We start from the raw sequence: 21,180 nt of genomic DNA, 5'->3' as shown, positions 1-21,180 counted from the left end.
TGATAAGTCCCAACAGAAACATTATTCTTACATTTATTTGAAAATATTTAGGACACCATGTGTGCCAGTCCCTGGGCTGCATCCTGGAGATGTGACGGGAAGCAAAAGTCCCCCTCCAGGAGACAGGCAGCAGTACTGTGGTGTGTGAGGCACTGTGAGAGCTTGGGTCAGGGGTTCAAGGGGACACACAGTAGAAGTCACTCTATTATTATTAATAGACTCCATTGTTGCTGATGACTTGTTTTTAAATGACAGAGAAATCCTGGGCCAGATGTTCTAGAGAAAAGAAAAAAGTTTGTATCAAATGTAACAACTGTGAGTTTGCATGAAGGATATGGCTTCCCACCCAGGCCTACCTACCCTGTGACCATCCTTCATGGTACTTTTCTGACCACGTAGCTGGAAATCCTTCTTACTGCCTGTCTGTTCCAAGGCTGAGATCCTGCCAGCTGGATCATACTTCTCATTCTATTTCTGTCGGGCACTGGGGTGCGGCCAGGACATAGACCGCCTTTCAAATCTGGGGAAAAGGATGATGTCAGGCCTCTGCCGAGGGCCCTATGAGTTCTCTCAGAAGCCTTAGGCCTGTGAAAAAGCATAGAGCTTGAAAATTAAAACTCCATGGCTGGGCACAGTGGCTCATGCCTATGTTCCCGGCAGTTTGGGAGGCAGAGCTGGGAGGATCACTTGAGCCCAGGAGTTTAGGATTAGCGTGTGCAACAGAGTGAGACCCTGTCTCTAAAAAAAAAATAACAATAATGAGAGAAAGAAAAAAAGAAAAAGAAAGAAAGAAAGAAAGAAAGAAAGAAAGAAAGAAAGAAAGAAAGAAAGAAAGAAAGAAAAGAAAGAAAGAAGTGAGATACGGAGGGAGGGAGGGAAGGAAGGAAGGAAGGGAGGGAGAGAGGGAGGGAGGGAGGGAGGAAGGGGAAAAAGAAATTAAAATGCCAGGTGGCTCTGCACATTTCCAAGTATCCAAGTATAGTAAAAGTGATGCTGCTTTAAACATGAGACTATTCCTTCCTTTCCTGGGAATATGGAGGACAGCCTGACAACTCACCTTCAACAAAATGCCTGAAATCCTGAATACCATATAAAACACATATTTTTAAAAGCAAAGTGTTACTTGTATAAATTGATGGGGTACAGTGTAATTTTATTACATGGATACACTGCGTAGGGGTAAAGGAAGAGCGTCTAGTGAAGTCATCACCAGAATAATGTACATTGCATCCGAGTAATGTACACTGCATCTGAATAACGTACACTGCATCCGTTACATAATCTCTCGTTATCAACTCCCTCCCCATCCCTGACACCCTGCTGAGTCTCCATTGTCTGTCATTTCACATTCTACTTCCATTTTTAAAAGCACAGCTGACATGGCAAGAAAATAAGAGAAATCAATTTCTAGAGGTGGAGTTGGAATCCATAGAGCGAAGTCTGCCTTGAAGTGGTGGCTGTCTGGGAGCATCTCTTGATCTCGGGGCCTGGGCCCTTGGCCCTCATGGCCAATCATTGCTGGGTTGTGGCATGTAATGAGTGCAGGTACCCAAGTGGAGAGAATCAGATCAGGATCTATCCTATAAAGCCAGGAGACCCAAGAGCCTGTACTGCAGTGGGACAATGTAAGCAAACATCTCTCAGTGAACCTTGGCTCTGTCCAGAAGAGAAAGAAATGTTTGTGTATTCCCTGAGTCACTTGCCATCTGTAGCAGGCTTACCCTCTTATGAATGTGGAGGCCCATTTATGCTTCCCTGTGTGGTGTGCAAAGTCCAAATGGAATATGTGTTTTTAAATGGATGGACAGGTATCTGACCTAAACACACGCACACGGGGTGAATGCACCCTTCACCCAGGCTACAAAAAATCCCACAAATAGTGTTCCAAGGAATGTGACCTCAAAATAAAAACTAGTCACAGGGAGAAAGGGCATTGTAAGCAAGAATCAGCTGAGGCAAAAGCAGTTGAATCAGGCCCAGATATTGGGATGTAAAATGAGTATATTTGATATATACTCATTTTGATATCTATTTTGAGATATTTCATAGCAAACCAGCACACAGATCTGAAGAAGTTAACTAGTATGAAACATATGTAGATGGAACACAGGAAAGAGATGTTTTGATACACGGAGGATAAAGTGAAAAGATCTACCACACATCTGCTTAGAATTCTGATAGAGATTATAGAGAATGGGAGAAATTAAGATATGGAAGTTCCAAGACTTTCTAGTTGAAAGACATCTATTTTCTCATTCAGGAGACCCAATGAATCTAAAGAAAGATAAATAAAAATATATTCACACCCAGCCATATTATAGAGACTGCAGAACAACAAAGGCAAAATAAAGATGTTCAGAGCAACCAGACAGAGAAGACATTACCTCTAGAATAACAGTGAGTAGGCTGACAGCAGACATCTGGTCAACAGAAAACATAGCACAGTAGGAGAATATTTTTAAATGAGAGAGAAACAAGTGTTAATCTGATTGATGTATCCAACAAAAATGTCCTTCAGGAATAAGCCTAAAGAAAGATACTTTATACAATGGAGAGCTGATCACCAAAAAGTATTTACTAAAATAATTTTTAAAAAGGAGTCTAAAGGATGAAATTTAGGAAGAAGGAAGATGATCCCAGAAGTAAAGTCACAGAATCAAGAAGGAGTGGATGAAACTTAACTGTTTACTAAGGTGTAGACTGGTGGAGCTCAGCTGTGGGCAACATTGCCTGCCTTCCCTCAGGAGACCTTTGCAAGGTATTTGTTACCTGGGTATATCGTGTGATGCTGAGGTTTGGGATAAGAATGATCACAGCACTCAGATACTGAACATAGTATGCAACAGTTAGTTTTTCAACCCTTGCCCACCTCCCTCGCCCCTCTTATAGTCCCCAGTGTCTATTGTTCCCATCTTTGAGTACATAAGTGCCCAATATTTAGCTTCCACTTACAAATGAAAACATGTGGTATTTGCTTTTCTGTTCCTGCATTAATTCACCTAGGGTAGTGGCCCCCAACTGCATCCATGTTGCTGCAAAGGACGTGATTCCATTCTTTTTTAAGACTATGTAGTATTCCATGGAATATATGTACCACATTTTATTTATCCAGTCCACTGTGGATGGGCACCTAGGTGGATTCCATGTCTTTACTATTGTGAGTAGTGTTGCAATGAACAAAGGAGTGCATGTGTCATTTTGGTAGAAGGATTTATTTTCCTTTGGGTATATACCCAGGAATGGGATTGCTGGGCAGGAGGTTGCTCTGATTTAAGTTCTTTGAGAAATCTCCAACTACTTTCTGCAGTGGCTGAACTAATTTACATGCCCTCCAACAGTGTATTAGTGCTCCCTCTTCCCTGCAGCCTCACAAGCATCCGTTATTTTGTGACCTTTTAATAATGGCCATTCCAACTGATGTGAGATAGTATCTCATTGTGATTATGATTTGCGTTTGTCTGATGATCAGTGATGTTGAGCATGTTATCATATGCTTGTTGGCTGCTTGTTTGTCTAATTTTGAGAAGTGTCTGTTCACGTCTCTTGCCCACTTTTTAATGGAGCTATTAGTTATTTGCTTGCTGATTTGTTTAAATTCCTTATAGATGGTGGACCTTTGTTGGATGCATAGTTTGCAAATATTTTCTCCCATTCTGTAGACTGTCTGTTTACTCTGTGGATAGATTCTTTTACTGTGCAGAAGCTCTTTAGTTTAAATATTCTTAGAAAACAGGTACTGGGAGCCAGCTCAGCCTTAGGCCAAATCATCAAGTAGGTGAACATTTCAAAGGCACCCCCAGCTGGTCAGAATTGCCCACCACCAAGTTCTACTCAGCCATGGGCAATTTTTCCTGCCCTTCCTGTAATGAAGGTCAGAATGCCTGGAAATCAGATTCCTTTCCTACTGCTCTCTATACCCTTGGGGCAATAGGCCAATCAGAAATAAATAGTACCTTCAACCATACCAGATTGGCCCTTCTGTATGTGTCTTTGCTTTCCGCATATCTAGCTTTAAAACCAATTTTTATTTCTATTTTACTTTCAAATTCTGTGTGCTTTTAAAAAAGAGAGCTCAACATTTTTGTTTTAGAAAGTTTGAAACAAATGAAATATAATAGAATTAATTTCAAGTGAGTCACTATTCTTATTAATTCCTCTTGATATGCCAGGAGCTAAACCTCCCTGCCTGGTAACACTGTGGCACTGTTGACAGCTACGCTCTAGGGACATGGAGGGGACACAAGCCCCACCCGTGAGGAGCCTGGGATGTGCAGGGAGCCAGCAGGTGGCCAGATGCTCACCTTCCTTTCTCATGTGGGGCAGAACTGCCCGGAGTGCCTTTACCTCCACTCACTGTGCTTTTGCTGTGTCACACACACAAATGTCAGGAGTGGGTAGGTTGAAAAAGAATATGGCTTTTGACAAGGCTGCTGCTGTGGCCTGGGCAGGAGAATCAGGAGAGAGACAGGCAGCTGAGGGGTACACTGTGCTCTAATGTCAGCCTCCCAGCTCAGGGTAACCTCCCACTGGTAACAGAGTTCATGTCTGGGCTCCCAGTGCCCTCCAGGAAGCCAAGAAAATCAGCTCATCTTGCTTCTAGGTAACAGCAAGGGATGACAGATATAATTTAATGGTCAGATCTCAGGGACCATTGCACCGTATGACTGAGTGCAAAGAGTCCCTTTCTGCGTGAGTGAGCACTGCTGTGCCTTCTCCACCAGAGCTTAAAACTCCATGGAAAGGGACTTCATTAAACGGAGAATCCGCAGTGGGTGTCCTGTTCTAATTTCAGCCTACCTTTGAATAGGCTTAGCTTCAAGAAGAGATTCAGAGCCAGTAATGGGAGCCCACAGTGCCTGTCCACTCCTGACCCGGGCTGTGGCCCTGCACTTTCTGGGTAATTGGCAGCTGATATGCTGAAGGAACTGTAACAAGACAAGCAAACCATGACTTCAGACAGCGTCCAGAGGGACATCCATTTGGGTCACTTTACAATTGCGGGTGCGAGTGCTACTGCTGGAGCCAGGCCAGCTTTGGGCAAAGGCAGACTGATGGGTGCCTTTGGTCATCTTCACTTCCTGCTTATAGTGGGCATTGTCATTGCCGTCTCAAATAAAAGAATGCCAAATGGGAGCAGTGTAGTTCTGTTTTCTCCTGGCCTCTGTGTGTGTGTGTGTGAGAGAGAGTGGATGAGTGTGGGTGTGTGAGACAGTGTGGATGTGTGTGAGTGTGGGTGTGTGTGAGACAGTATGAGTGTGTAAGTGTGAGAGAGTGAGTGTGTATGAGTTTGGGGGTGTGTGACACCCCCACACCCACACACCCACATTCTCATGAGTGGTGGGTGTGTGAGTGGGTGTGTGTGAGTGTGGATGTGTGAGTATGAGTCTGTGAGTGTGGGGGTGTGAGGTGTGTGTGTGAGAGAGGGTGTATGGGTGTGGGGTGTGTGTGGATGTGTGTGGTGGTGTGGGGGGTGTGAGTGTGTGTGTGAGAGAGGGTGTGTATGTGTGACTGGCTATGTGAGAGTGTGTGACCGTGTGTGTGTGGGTGTGTGTGTGAGAGTGGATATGTGGATATGAGTGTGAGCAGGTGTGTGGGGGTTTGTGAGGGGTGGGTGTGTGAGAGGGTGTATGTGGAGTGTGTATGTGTGGGTGTGAGTGTGTGTGGGTTGCATGAGTATGGGCATATGTGGGTGAGACTATGAGTGTGTGTGCATGTGTGTGAGCGTGTGTGTGTGAGAGATGTGGGTGCATGTATGAGAGTGTGTCTGTGTTAGCATGTGTGGGTGCGTGTGTGGGTGTATGTGTGAGTGCGTGTGTGAGTGGGTGTATGAGAGAGTGTAGGTGTGGGTGTGAATGAGTGTGAGAGTGCATGTGTGTGTGTGTGAGAATGAGTGGGTGTATGTGTGAGTGTGGGTGTATGTCTGTGTGTGGGTGCATATGTGTGAGTGTGGGTGTACGTGTGAGTGTGTGAATGAGAGTGTAGGCGTGGGAGTGGGTGTGTGTGTGTGGATGTGGCTGTATGCGTGTATGTGAGAGTGTGGGTGTGAGCGAGTGTGAGTGTGTGTGTGTGTGTCCATGAGTATGGGTGTAGGTGTGTGTGAGAGTGTGTGGGTACATGTAAATGTATATGTGACTGTGTGTGTGAGTGTGGGTGTGAGAGTGTGGGTGTGTGAGTGTGTGCCTGAATGTGGGTGTAGTGTGTGAGAGTGTGTGGGTGCGTGTGAGTGTATATGTGACTGTGTGTGAGTGTGTGTATGAAGTAGTCATAGTAGTTCCATTGCATTAACATTTCCCCCCATTGGCCACAGTCCCCACCACTCCCTATTACACATCTAGTTCACTGCCTCATTTTCTTACTTGAGTGGTCCCTGAAGTAATTTGAATTTGTCATCCCTGAGAGAACTAATCCCCATGTCACACTTGTCTTTTAAAAGTCTATTCTTAGGAAAACATTATTTTAGTCATTTATATATTAAGTGAAAATTAAGCTCTCTGTTTTTTTTTTTTCTCCCAAGGATTACTTAGCTTTAATTCTTTAATTCTAAAACAAAAGGGTTTTGATCTTCCAATGTTTTTAAAGAAGAGAATCTCTTTCAAAATTTGTCAGAGAACCTTCTTCTCTCCCCAAGCAGGTGGTCAGATGCAGCTGACATTACTTTCCTTCTCTTACAGGCTTAACTTAGGAATCTATAAATGAGCAAATTATCTACGAAATAATTCTACAAAGATTTCAGCGTCACCCTTGCTTCCCAGGTGGGAAGTGAGAGGCCGCTCCCTGCACTGGCCCTGGTGCTCCGGGTGGCCCTACGGCCACGGGGTGCAGGTGGCCAGCAGGTTTGGCTGCATCCTTTCTGACTGTGTATCTGGTAGGCAGGCTGGCAGATTCCAAACTGCCCATCAGGTCTGAACCATCAGCAAAGAAGGAGGTCTTCCTCATTCTCCTCCTAGCTCTTCTGCTGTTTGCAGCCAAATAAATATGTACTATAAACACTGCCACTAGTTTTTCCTCTCATAATTGACCTAGCAAGTTCCTGTTGATCTGTATTAATATGAAGGAATTATTTGGGAGAGGATTTAAAAGATGTTAGTAGACAAGGGTCTTGCCTGAAGCTTAAGCCATAAAGAAGGAAAAGTAGTCTGTGGTGCCCCAGAAGAAAGCTGTATTGCCTCAGATTGTCAGGCTGCTGTATTCTTAATCTATTGTGTGGTACGTGGAGTTGTCTTCTTACTGACACTCAGAAACTGACAGCCTCTGGGGGGCAGTTCTTAATTAAATCCCTTTGTGTGCAAATCTGTTCTCTGACAGAGAGTGGAAAGACAAAGAGAACAGAAAAAAAATTCTTTTCTGAATGGCACAGGCAGCAGCATCTCTCTGTCCTTAGTTTCTGTTGCTATAATCCTTGTGTTGGAGGCTGGAAGGAAGCTTGTGAATCAACATCACTTCACATTAGAATTAACTCTCTTTTTGAGGGAGAAAGTAGAGAGGGGCAGGGAAGCTAGGTGGGGAGACTTTCTATGCCTGCCTGGATGGATGAAGGGACATCACACGGCAGGGCACCTGCCAGCCCTCAGGGGGTCGTGGACTCAAGCTGCAGGGCCAGTGTCCCCAGGTGGCAAGGGCCCTTCTGTTTGTCAAGTTTGGAAGGATAATTTGGCCATGTCCTGTGCTAGTTTAATCAGACAGTTTCAGGGAAGAAACCTGAAGAAGGACAGGGGAGAGGTTTAGTTCCAGGTGACGGCTGAAAGGAAGACCTCATTTTCCAAGTTTCTTACAGGTCGTGAGGAGGGCTGACAGGTGCAGGCAGAGCCACTCCAGGACGCCTGTGGATTCTGAGTACTTAGTAATGAAGATTTTCTATCAGTGGCCCTGTGGTAGGACCAGACTTGAGTTCAGGCAGCGACCTGCCTCTGAAAGTCACCAGACCTGTGGGTGTGTTTTCACTCCATAAAAAGCAAAGTTGAAAGGAATCACTTCAGCATTTTCAGCATTTTCCTCCAGCTCTGAAATCACACAGTCCTGGGTTATCAGAAGCTAGTAAGACTTCATTATATAAATGGAAGGGACTTTGTGACTTGCCTCTACATGCACCGGAAGGGTGTGAGCTGGAAACAGGTTTTCATAAATTGAGCAGCTAGAAAAGGCACTTTCGCCATCTGGTGACAGAACTGTCACAATGATTTTGGGAGGCTGCTTGTCCTGGGCTACACAGAGAGACTGCTTTGTCATTCATGCCTTTCACTAACTTCTTAATCCGAAGTCATCCAAATAATCATGTAACAGGGTCAAAATGAATACAACAAAAGTGATATGTGGAGACAGGGAGGTCCTCTTACTTTAGAACATTGCTTTTCCTTTCATGGCTCCCAACATTTGCTGATGGCTGAAAACAGTTGTTCTTATGAAACTAAAGTTTCTGTCTCTTTTGGGATATCCCAGCCTTTTGGGCAGTCAGGAATCTGATCACTTCTGGGAAGTTACTCAGCTTTTCAGGAGTTATCTTCCAAACCTAGGGCCATTTTTCTCAGTGCCCCCTCCACCAGCTGCAGGCTGATTCAAGCCAGGGTGGTGGCATCTGACCTTTTGGCTTCGCCCTCATTCCATCCTCCTCCCTCGGGTCCTTCTTTCCAGATGAGAAGATGCTTCGCCTTCCTTTGTTATATGTTCTTTCATTCTTTCCACTCTATAATTGAACCTCTGGACTCTGGCTCTCGGTCCGTAAAACTCGAGCTCAAGAAGTACTGATAACGACCACTGCCTTCCTGGAAAGCCTAGCCCTCATCATTCTTAAAAGCACAGCAATTATGTAGTTACTTGTTCTGCTTACTTGTGTCTGCTCTCTAGAAAACCAAGGCTTAGCCTCTTTGTGTAGATGCAATGGTGGAAGGGCCAAAGGGAAACACTGGTGAGAAAGAAATATACAGGTGTCACTTCAAAACACTGTCCTTCTCTCCGCCATGACTACTAGCACATTTGGCCCTCCGCATCCACAGATGCCACATATGCAGAGCCACCTGGAAGGGACCTGAGCATCCTTGAATTTTAGTATCTGAGTAATTTCCCAGAATCAGTCCCCAGCGGATACCAGCGGATGACTGAAATTCATCCTTGTGGAGTGTCCATCACGAGCCACTCACCGCTCTAAGCACTTTGCCAACAGTCATTTAACCGTCCTCATTTTACAGATAAAAAGACCGAGGCACAAGTTTCAGATAACTTGCTCCAGGTCCCACAGTTAATCAGGGGCAGAATTGGGCCTGATTGTCCTCTCCCGCTGTGCATGTTTACACTGCACTAGACACCTTTGATTTTGCACTCCTGTGGCCAGGCAGTGACTGTGAAGATTGGTACCCCAGTAGGTTCAACAGGTAACTTCCTCCTTCCCCTTTTTAACATGAGGACGTGGAAACTCAGGAAGGAAAAGGGACTGGCTGGAGATGGCGCAGTCCAGTTCTAGAGCTGCTTCCCTTCCTGAGAATCACTGTACTGTTGCCACGTATGCTGTAATTCCTCCAGTTTCCTTGGCCACCCTTCCTACCCTTGCTCTGGAAGCCTCCTGTCCTGGCGGCCAGAGGTCTCCCCATCTGCACTGTGTCCAGCTTTGTATGTTTCCTCGGGCTTGGCTGGAGGAGGCCAGATGTTGGAGCCACTGCACAGCCTCCTCCCTGGGGAAGCCTCATGGGGTTTCAGTGGGAGAAGGAACATGGGATTCCTCCTGTGTGTCTCATCTTGGTACTGTGATGTTGGGCAGTTGGTCAGGGGCTCGCCTGAGGCTACAGCGCAGGCTGAGGAGTGAGGTCCAGGACCGAGTTTCCCACGTCTCATGGCCTACCTGGGTCTCTAGATCTGGGAGAACCCTTGTGCTTATTCCTTTACAATTAAGATTCCTGGCAGCTGCTCCCAGAGGCCCTGACAGAACTTTAAATTGTGCTAATGATTCCACTCTCTGTCTTTGCTTTCTTATGGAAGAGCTGCAGCCCAGTAAAGCGCTACTAAAATCCTCCATCAGATGGCTGCTGGTTAGAGGTGATCGGTGGGATGTGGAATATTTCCTGGCATTTGTTAGGTACTTCATAAATGACCTTTGATGTGGAACAAATTCATATCTGAGATTTTTAAAAATTTATGTTTAGAATGTATCAAATGTGCCTAAATAATATGCAGACTCTGTCCAGGCATCACTGGATGCCACTTTTTTGTCACATTTGTTTCTAACCCTCCTTTTTTAAATGAAATTGAAGTGTACAGATAGAAACAAAACTGCCCTCTCATTCATCCCATCCTGCCCCCCTTCCTTTCTCTTCAGAAGTAGCTGGTGCAGTGAAGTTGCTACATACATTCCTGTACTGATTTTCTTATTTTATTCATGAGCCTGTATCTGTAAGCAACACCTGTTTGTACATGTGTTTTCAAAGACTGACACTGATGGGAGCAACATCATACCACATATATTCTTTTGCAACTTTTTTTTCCTGTTTATGTTTTTGAGATTTATCTGTATTGTCACAAGCATATTTGTTCATTAATTTATAACTGCTGTCTATTATTCCATCTGATTAACACCACAATGTGTTTATCCACTCTCTTAAAGGTCGATTGTTTCTAACTTTTTTCTATTGCAAACTGTTAGAGCTTTAGGTCTTTGATACATAGCACATAAATGGCCTGCATTTTTTCACTTCGATGTTAACAACCAACTTAGAAGGGACACAGAGGCCAGGATCAGCATCCTGGACTGGGAAGTGCAGCTAGATGGACCGGGATAGACCAGGGGTATTTCTGAACCTCAGGAGTCTGAGCAACTCAGAGTCCACCTGTAGGAGTACCCGCAAGGTTTCTGAAAGGAGGGCACAAATGCGCTCATCCTGTGAAATAGCCAACACCAGAGAGCTAATGAGAGGGGCTAAGCAGAGTGGCTGTAGAGTTTCTTTGAATGCCTCCTCCCAGAGAGACATAACTGAAGACTGGAAGAGAAGCAAGAATTTCTCTCACTCCTGACCCTCTCATTCTAACCTCTTATATATCCCAAACCAAAGCCCTTTTGCCCATTTGCATGCTAGCAGAGAGTTAAACGTCTAGAATAGGTGTAGTGTGATGTGCAGCCATATGTGCCTAGGTTCAGAACTGGAATCAGGACCTTGAAGTTCACTTTCTGGTCTCAGATTTTGCATTTACTCACTTTCCACACAGCCCTCACACACTATCGACCCCTTCTTTAAAGTCACTGCTTTAGTATCTATGCCTTCTATTCCCTTTGTGGATTACATGTGTAATTCAAATCATGATCCGTCTCAATAGGAAGGTTTAACTTTATTCCCCATTCTTAAGGGTTGGGTGCCTAATCCTTGAGCAGTTCTTTGTGAAGTGTTGAGCAATGGTCCCTGTAGCAAAGTTGTAGACACTGTTTTTGTTTTCATAATATGTTGTGTAAGTTCGTGTTGGATCTTGTGTCTTTCCAACCATTTCTTTCTTGACTCAGTCAATATTTCTTGAGCTTGTTCAACATTTTGCACTGGCCCAGTTACTGTAGCCATCATAGATGTGACTGAGAGATGGCTCTGACCCTTGAGTTGCACCGAGTCTAGGTGGCCACACTTTCTGCAAACATGGTGGTTAGGAACCTCAGTGATAGATCATCTGTGTCCGAAAGGCCTGGCAGGCTCCAGGGGGTCCAGAGACTTAAAGAATTTCAAAAAAGGGAAGAATTGGGAGAGGCAGATAGGAAGGAAGGGGGCAGACAATATTTCAGTGTTTCATTGGTTTCATGTTAGTATTATTTTGTACCATTGCAGAATCCAATAATCTGAGAATTAGAAAATATCAATGCAATATCTCTACTAATGGAAGAAATAGCAAAATGGGAAGAAGAATTTACTTTATGCTGAATAGTAGTTGAGAAAGTTCTATGCTGAAGTTTATTAGCTCAATACTTCTCTTTCTTCTCTATATTTAAATTAACTCCATCTATGAAACCATTACAATTACTTGGAAAATTGTTCTGGGGTTTTCATGCCTCCCATTTGTCTGCTCATGAGTGGGCATGTGCATTCAGCCTGGAATTACTCTCTAGCTACCGAAAGCCAGTGCACTTTGCAGCAGTGGGATTTCCTGGCACCTATTCCAGCAGCTCACAATCAGAAGCTCCAGATTAGACATGTCATGGTGGTCCTTATTCAGGTGACATTGTGAACATAGGCATCTCTGACTTCTCACAGAAAGATGTGTTTAAGCTGGATTTGAGAAAAATATGTTGGCATTCCCAGGTAGGTAGGCATCCCGGTAGATGGTGAGGGTTGCTGCTGTTGCAGACAGGATGGAGTAGGAGGCAGTGTCTGAAAAATACTTCCTACCTTCCATAGTGGAAAGCCATTTGAGACATTAAAATCAAGCTGCTTTCTGTAACATTTCGAAGTTTGATCCTTCTCGTGGTTATAATGATTATAATCACAGTTATGAAGTTAAACAAGGCAAAGCTTCTTACAGATAGATGCCTAATTCAGTTTACTAACTGACTTCAGTTTACTAATGTAAAATATATGCAATGCAACATGAAGCTCCTTAAATGCTACTCATATAGGAGTGCTAATCCCAACTCTGTACCACTTACCATTATATACAGCTTTAGTTTATGTATGTCACTTGATTTAAGCAGTATCCAGTTTTATAGGCCTCATTTTTCATTTAAGAATTGTTTCATGTGTAAACTCTATTACCTACTCCTACTTAATTATTTAGAAATAGATTCAATATTTATTTTGCAGTCCTTGCTGCGTATGTATATTTGATATAGACATGTCTATAATTATTGAGCATTATAAAGGTCTAACTAATTATGAATAATTTTACTTTGCCATCAAGTTAATATCTTTACAAAGCCTCTGCTATGCATGTAGTTATGACTAGCCTCTGCTAGTCATAGTTGAAAAAATATTCCCAAACATATCATTCTTCATTGTTTTGCTTCAGGTTTGAGGGTGTATCTCTCAGATCCTGTTTAACTGCTATCTTCCAGACAGTGGCACTGTGGTAACTGTGAAAGCAATGTGGATGAGTGAGAATGATTAGTGCATCAGCTTAGAGACCCTGTTTGTGGGGGTCAGGTACAATGTGCACACCTTTGCTAATTTTCCTTACCACCCCTTGCTACTATCTGTTTTCTCACCTTCCTGAAAAATGGTATAAGTAGCATTCATCTCTCTGGCCTCAGGACTGGAATGAATAAATGAACACATAGAGAATATCTTCATTCTCACTCCCAATTCCAAGAAGCCATGTTCTTTGGATCCCACAAGTTTTTTTCACTACTCCTGGCACACAGTAGGGGCCTTGAGAATGAATTCTTTTCTCAAATTCCCAGCTATTTCTCCAGGCTATGCATCTAAATTCTAGCCATGCAAAACTTGGAATTATAACTGGAAGATTGTGAAGAATGATATTTCTGCCGTAAGGTATTCTATATAAAATGTAGGTGGTGATTTGCTAATAAGAAGTACTAGTGCTTTAAACTTAAGTTATCCCTAGTTAAATTTCTTCTGGGGAAATGATAACTTTAGAAGAGGAGAAAGGTTTGTTTCATCTGATTGGAAAAAAATGTGCATGGAAGTTCCAGCTGCTGGTTGCAGGGTAAGTGATGTGCTGGGCATCTTACGTTTAGTTTCCATGTGGAACAAAGAGCACAGCCTGGCAAAAGGTCTGTGGTGCTGGAGTTGGCAGGTGGGCAACCATCAGCTTGGTGGGTGCTTAGAGTCAGAGCAGCAGATTGGTGTCTGACCAGGTCAAGGGACAGGCAAATCTTTGACCTCACTCCTAAACATTTGGGTCAGCTTCCTGGGCCTGCTGACCACGCCAGTGGGGATCCAGCCATGGGTTGGTAAAATGAGCCTAAAAGAGGGCCACCGTAACCCAGAATGCCAGATTGGCCCTGATGACTGGGGATTAAAGCCTCATGTCAAAGCTGGAACCCATGGCTGGAGCCACGGCTGCAGCTTCCATCTGCTCCTTGGCAGCCTCTCTGTGTCTCAGGAGGTAGGAGGCACTGGCACATTGTCCCGGAGGACTCCGAGCAGGAAGCTGCTTTTATGAGTGTACAGTGGCCATCCTGGGACACCAAACAGAGCCCTGTGTTGGAATGAGGGGTCCTTAGGCAGTGTAGGGACAGGAGCCATGGGAAGAGCTGGCCTGAATCCAGCTGGGTCTCTGTCAGATGTCCCTGGAGGACTTGAGGTGTGGAGTTCAGTGGTGGCTTTTCCTCCCTGATGTGGTGAGGCTGTATCTTCCTCAGCTGGCTGCTGAGTTCATGTGGGCACTGGGTTTTGTGTTTGTTTTGTTTTGCTATTTTAACAACATTCTCTTCCCTACATGAGGGCTATGCAAGGCCTAGGTTTGATCTCAAGCGATGTCTCAGTGGAGGGAAAGTGCCCAGTTTCATCCATGTTGGTATCAAAGATGGCTCCGCAGAGGAGACCACGTTTGAGCTGAATCCATGATGGGTAGGAGCTTATCAAATGTGAGCCAGAGAGACAGGACAGCACTGAGGGGGCACAGGCCACTGCTTCACCAAGTGAGGAGCTTGGCGGGGTGGGCTCCGGGGGTTGGCATGGCTGAAAATGATGGGGCATTATTTTCATCTGTTGAGTCTGGGCACATCCGCAGTGTTGAGTGAAGTCTGATCAGTGATCAGGGCCCAACACTGGCAAGTGGCCCAGTGGCCCAGCAGGTGGTCGGAGACTGTGAGGCAAGAAGGATTTACTGGAAGGTGGGTTCATAGGTTGGGATTGTGGCCGCCTCAGGCCTAGGACGCCTGCCTGCAGGAGATAGGAACACAAACCAGGTGAAGGCAGGGTTTTTTTATGTGACCTGGATCCTGGGTAGGGGTTCTGGAACCTGCTTATCAGATGAGAAACTCTGACTTCTAAGTATCCAGGACCTGTGACTAGCTTGAGGGCTTTTGCCCAGGCAGGACTAGCAGGGCACCTGGCTGGCATTTGAGGGACTGACAGCTTTGCCACTTGCTGTCACCAGCCTCACTTCCTCTGGGAATTGAGGCAGGCCCAAACCAGGAGGGAAGTGCATAGGAGCCCAGCATGGGTGCTGGTGAAGGCAGATGTAGGCGCTAGGAGGTGAGGCCTGATTGGCGATCCTAATTCTAAGCATCAACTCTCATTTTTTAGAAGTAAACAAATCTCCAGACACAATCATGCATCACTAAATGACAGGGAAGCATTCTAAGAAATGCAACCTTAGGTGATTTTATCATTATGTGAACATCATAAAGTGGGCTTACACAAACCTAGATGTTATAGCCTATTTATTACACACCTAGGTTATGTGGTATAGACTATTGCTCCCAAGCTGCAAACCTGCACAGCATGTTACTGTCCTGAAAACTGTAGGCAGTTATAACACATGGTATTTTTGTATCTAAACATAGAAAAGATATGTAAAAATGTGGCATTGTAATCTATGGGACCACGTCATATATGTAGTCCCTTTTTGACCCAGTTATGGGGCACATGACTGAAGTTGAATCAGGATTTCTAATTATTTAATGACAATATAACTGACAATCAAATGTTTTACAAAGCTACAAAACCTTTGAGAAAATAGCATGCCGGACTGTGTGCATGCCTTTGAGCAGTATTCTGTGGCATGGATTCAGTGAAATTTCAGCTCCAGTGGCAGTAAGAAGTGTTTTGTTTCCAGGCCAGTGATCTCTGCCCCATTTGCCAAGGTGTGCGCCTTCATGCAGAAAGCTGCTGGACGAGGTTGATTCAGGGCCTGCTGCCTAAGGACCTGGAGCCTTTTTGACGTTGCAGTTGGACATTTATCTTTGGTCCTGCTGTATTCCAGGGCCCTCCCTGGTGATATGACATAGGGCATGATCTGGCCTTCTTTTAAATTCCCAAAAGGAAATGATGCTTTTTACTCCCTGCCTGGTGTATGCCTAGGTGAGGAGTGGATGCCACGTTGTGCTGCTTCATGAGGACAGACCTCGCTATCTGACCCTCTTGCTCCTTGCTGACTATCCTGATCTCTACAGGGGATGGTGCTCCCCTCCCCTGGGGCAGGGTGTTGTGGCTCTCCATTGCATAATCCATACCACCTGGGCTTGAGGGCTTATGCTCTGAGTCCTTCTGGCCAAAGGGTTCTGACATGCAATAAACCATGTCTCTTGCAACTGAAGGTCTTGGCTTTTAAAACTCAGAATCCTGTTCTCATTCTGCTTGCTATGTATATATCCCTCTTGAGACAAAAATGCTACAGACTGAATGGGGCAATTGGTAGGAGATAGAAGGAAATGAGACCCACAGCGATGACAGCAACAGCAAAGAACAACACTGGTTATGGCAGCAAAAAAAAAAAAAAAAAAAAAAAACCTAATTGTGCCAACAGCAATAATAACAAAAAAACTCATCTCAAAAACAGGTCTTTATATTATTCAAGATTGATTTTAACTTCTAAGGCTACATTGCAAACCAGGTCAGCGTTTTGTCTCAGGCTACTCTAAAGTTTTTCAAAGTTTCCTTTCTTTTAAAATTTTTTTTGGCCAAGTGCACATACACACACACCTAGCCCTCACTCCCAGGCAGGTTGACTGTGGTCTAGTGCCTCAGAAAGAGACATGGTCAAACTCAAATTGAGCTTTTGCTTCTCGTAATAACCAGTCCACTCAGTGGAGATTTCAGTTTTTAGTGTTTGCGTTGTATAGACAAAGGGAGCATCTGTGAGAGTTACTCATGTTCTTTACCTTAGAAGTGGTGTTTGTACCATGGACGCGGGGCACACAACTCAACTGGGGTCTCCCTGCCCCTGGGAAAGCAGGAACTCAGCTTGATATGACCCATTTTCATGTCCCCCTTTTGCATAGTCTTTCTAGTGGGTATCCCCACTTTCCTGTTTTGCTTCTGATGGCTGGGTCTGCATATGCTGTTCCCACTTTGTCCTGGGTTAACCGAGATAAAAAATCACTCCATTGGTGGTAACCAGGAGATAAATCACCATGCCCTGTGTGGGTGACCGTGGAGGGTTCCATCAGCCACGTACAGCTTTCCTGGGAATGGCTGGTATGCTTGATTTGGATGGCTCAAGAAGGCAGAGTTTGAGCCCATGGCTGGAAAGTACAGAGAGGCAAATAGAAGCTTGGTTTCTAACAGAGCATCATGATGCTGGATAGTGGGCGGAATGACATGGAGGAGATTGGAATCACCATGGACTCGCAGTCAGGAGCCCTCAGTGGAAGAGGATCTTGTGCTCACAGGACAGACCTGCCCATGGCATGTTGTCTAACACCTCTGAGTCTCAGTTTCTTGTTAGTACAAAGGGTCAGTAATTTGAGTAGGTGTATTTTAGCACTGCTGTAAAAGTTCTGTGAGGGAATATTCATAGAGTCCCTGGCCCGCGGCCCTGCTTGGATGCCACTCTGTTTCTCCTTCTTCATTCCTTTCCCCTTTCCTATTCCAGTGTCTTTGTAACTGGAAACACTGGGAGTGTTCCATGTGAGGCTGGGTGGTGACTTGACAGGGTTCTAGACAAGGGACTCACCTACATGGTGAGGGGATGAGCAATAACTCAGCAGCAAGTTTTTATTTGTTTAATTTTTTAAGAGATGAAAAACGTTTCTTCAAAAAAAAAAAAAAGTTTATTGAGAAACCCAATATGTAGACCACAAATTAAACGTGGCTCTGGCTGGACAGGAGAGGGAACGTCACAGCCCTGTGGCCCGTCCTGTGCATTTGCACCTAAGACAACTCACTAAACACCCAGCACGTCTGTGTCCACACTCTGAAAACCACTGGACTGGATCGTTTTTTTAACATTCCTAAAACACTTAGGTGTCTTTGCAGAAAGTTTAGGGGAAGAAAAGTATGACCCTATAGGGCCAGGCACGCTGGCTCACTCCTGTAATCCCAGCACTTCGGGAGGTCGAGGCGGGCAGATCACTTGAGGTCAGGAGTTCGAGACTAGCCTAGCCAACATGGTGAAACCCCATGTCTATAAAAAATACATAAATTAGCCAGTCATGGTGGGCTGGTGCCCGTAATCCAAGCTACTCAGGAGGCTGAGGCAGGAGAATTGCTTGAACTCGGGAGACAGAGGTTGCAGTGAGCTGAGATTGTGCCACTGCACTCCAGCCGGGGCAACAGAGTGAGACTCCTTTCAAAAAACATATATATATATGACCCTGTAGGATAAACATGACAGCAGACATGACACTGATTGTGGACTTGTGTTTCAGGTATCTCCATGTGAGAGGTGTCGCTGTGAAGCCAACGGTGAAGTGCTGTGCACGGTGTCAGCGTGTCCCCAGACGGAGTGTGTGGACCCTGTGTACGAGCCTGATCAGTGCTGTCCCATCTGCAAAAACGGTATGTGAGATGCCCATTGGTGATGGGGTGCACCTCCCACCCTGACACACAACCCATGTGCTGCTTCATGGTGGACGGGACACACGTATGGATATGTGAGTTTCAACATATGTATCTATACACATGCATACACATGTGTGTAATCTTTCGGCCACAGTGGTTCTGTAGCAAGGCCTTCTCTTACTGGCATCGGCACCATGTTTTATGGATGTTAAGAAGTTCTTTGGGGAGAAATTCAATTTCCACCTTTGAGGAGAGTCACTTATTTTAATTTAACTTTGTTTGTTCTTGCAAAGCTATTTCTATCTTTCCAAGACAAATTAAACACACTGGTTGGGCTCATTTGCTTTTCATTACTAAGTGAATTAAACTTGGAACATAATTGAATATTTTTCATAAGCAAATTAGGCAGGAAGAGAGTCCCTTCCTATTCCCAGTAAGAACCCCTGGTAGATCAGAAGCCTTGCCTGCTTTATGAAAATAAAGTGGCAGGATGTCCTTGATCCTAATTTGTCAAGGGAGAGTGTTTCCTCATCCTGACAAACGATGATTACTCTGTACCCGAAATACTGAGGGCATTACACTTTAAGATGGTTTTTGACAAGAGTGCATTCCCAGGATGGCTGGGCCTGAGAATTATGGCTGGAGGGCAGTTTGACAAGAGGCTGAACAGAGCTTGGGAAACAGCGGACGGAGGGAACACAGCCGGAGTCTACATGGATCTGAGTGGCCTTGCTGACAGGAGCGACTGGACTTTCTGGATGTCGCCCGGGCATGCTGTGGGGACCCCCGGTTGAGAGCATTCAGGGCTAACTTGTGACACTGTTGGCTGTTCAAGTGGGTTGCTGGACCGAGGCTTGATAGCTGTGTGGCATGGGTTTGGTAAGTGGCAGGCGTGTGCCAGAGGATGGTGACACAGGGGTGGTCATGGTGCTCAGGCAACTCCCAGAGTCTGTGTCATCACAGTCAAAATTGTGTGGGCCATAAGGTTCCATGGGTACCTTCGACCACGTACCTGTACATATCCAAATTTTACTACAACACATTGTAAAACTCTTGAGGTAAATAATTGGAAGAGGGAATGATGTTGCTGTTGACGGATAGCCCTGAAAGAACAAGATGACTGTGTTAGGAATGTCATAATCATTGTAGCATAGTACATCCAGTCCTCCAAAGGCAAGTGGACAGTGTTAAAACAAAGATGTCATAGAGTGTACTTTATATGGGTTTGGCTGGTCTCTTGTGCATGTTAATTATGAAGAAATCCTGAGGTAGGATTCCATTTGGAACAAGTGGGCCTTTGAGGATGGAGTGTGTGTGTGTGTGTGTGTGTGTTTTAATGATGTTGAGACACCAGCTGTGAGATGGAGGGAAATCAATACAGTTTACTCTGCTAGTGTTAATTTCCACTAATTAACACTAATAAAGGGGGAAGAAGACTCGGATTGAGGAAGGAGAGGCAGGTGGAGAGTCTGGCAGAGTCTCGGGGTGTAGCTTTCAGCACATGTACTGAGGAGCCCGAGTGAGCACCTCTGGTCTGCTGGGAGATCTGAGGGCTGGCGCTCCGGCCATATGCCCTGCATCTCAGGGGTACTGGACAACAACTCTCACTGCATCAGGAGGTTTAGTGAGTGGCTTAAATATGTGTTGCTCAAATATTTGGCATCTTAACTATCCAATATATTCCATGTTTTCCCTGTAAATTTTGATTACAGACTAAGTCTTGGCATTAGATAGCCAGGGAATCCTACCTTGGGTGTTACCAATAGGTAAGAAGACAGGATTTCAACCCCTGGATTATTTTTCCTGCTTTTAGAGAAATTTCAAACCTACAGAAACGTTGAAATAACTGTCCAGTGAAGAATTGTATACCTTTAGCTACACCTATTCCTAACACGTTGCCATATTTGCTTTGTCTCTTTTTTGGCCCTCTATCTTTGGTCCTCTCTTGCCCCATCTCTGTGTATACATAATCCAACACCATCAATATATTTACTTATTTGTTCTTTCCCATAAGACACACAGCACAAACTCTATTGAGACTACCACCAACGTGAAACCTACTGAATAGCGTTCAAGATTTTTTTAGAGTTTTTCTTTTGCCCTTAGGATTTATCCTTCTTAGAGCATATAGTCAGATAACTACATTGGACAGTTATTTGAATGAATACTTAAAAGTGTGCAGATATGTTAAATTTACAGAGATGTAATTTATTTCTGTGTTCAGTTTTTTCATGTAAGATATAATTATATGTTTGAGTAAAAAAATACAAAAAGTAAACACTTTATAAATATTATATACTCAGAGATTCACAGTTTGTTTTAATATTGCATTGATGGTTTTGTGAGATAGTTGTTGTCCTGACGGTAAACTTCTAAATGTTGACCCTTTACCTCTATATTTTGAGAGGCAGTATGGGATGGAATAAGGCAAGATTTTGTGGTGGCCCACTAGAGATTTTTTAGAAGGGAGATGAATATGTTTTTTAAAGCTAGATTTATATTACAGAAAGACTTCTATTATAAGGCTTGATCCAGTTATATCAAAACATCAACAACTTATTTTGGGGAGTTTAACTGGAAATAAATTTAAATGTGTCTAATCACGCACATGCAATTACATTTCTTTTATTCACCAGATAGAGCTTGGCTTTCAGCTGTCTCTGGTTATAGGGTATTCTGACCTTGACAGGGAAAACGGGGTTTGAAATTCTTAGTAAAAGAGAGCTACTTGAAAAATGAAAACAGCTTCTATGAAAAACAAATGCTCTATAATAATTGACTGAGATTAATGAATAATTTACAGTAGTCTAACCCT

General features: G+C 44.3%; 1 protein-coding gene across 1 annotated transcript in view; it reads left to right on the top strand.

Moving 5' to 3' along the window:
* Nucleotides 1–21,180, top strand: part of VWC2 (von Willebrand factor C domain containing 2) — a 139,637-nt gene that overhangs the window by 7,862 nt on the left and 110,595 nt on the right. Inside the window, exon 2 of the mRNA XM_011947565.1 lies at nt 18,233–18,362. Coding sequence (XP_011802955.1) covers nt 18,233–18,362 — 130 coding nt within the window. The remainder of the gene's footprint in view (nt 1–18,232; nt 18,363–21,180) is intronic.

The sequence above is a fragment of the Colobus angolensis genome, unplaced genomic scaffold (genome assembly GCF_000951035.1).
Source record: "Colobus angolensis palliatus isolate OR3802 unplaced genomic scaffold, Cang.pa_1.0 Scaffold268, whole genome shotgun sequence".
In the NCBI taxonomy this organism is placed as follows: Eukaryota; Metazoa; Chordata; class Mammalia; order Primates; family Cercopithecidae; genus Colobus; species Colobus angolensis.
Note: the sequence above shows the minus strand (reverse complement) of the source record. Positions and strands in the feature narration are given on the sequence as shown.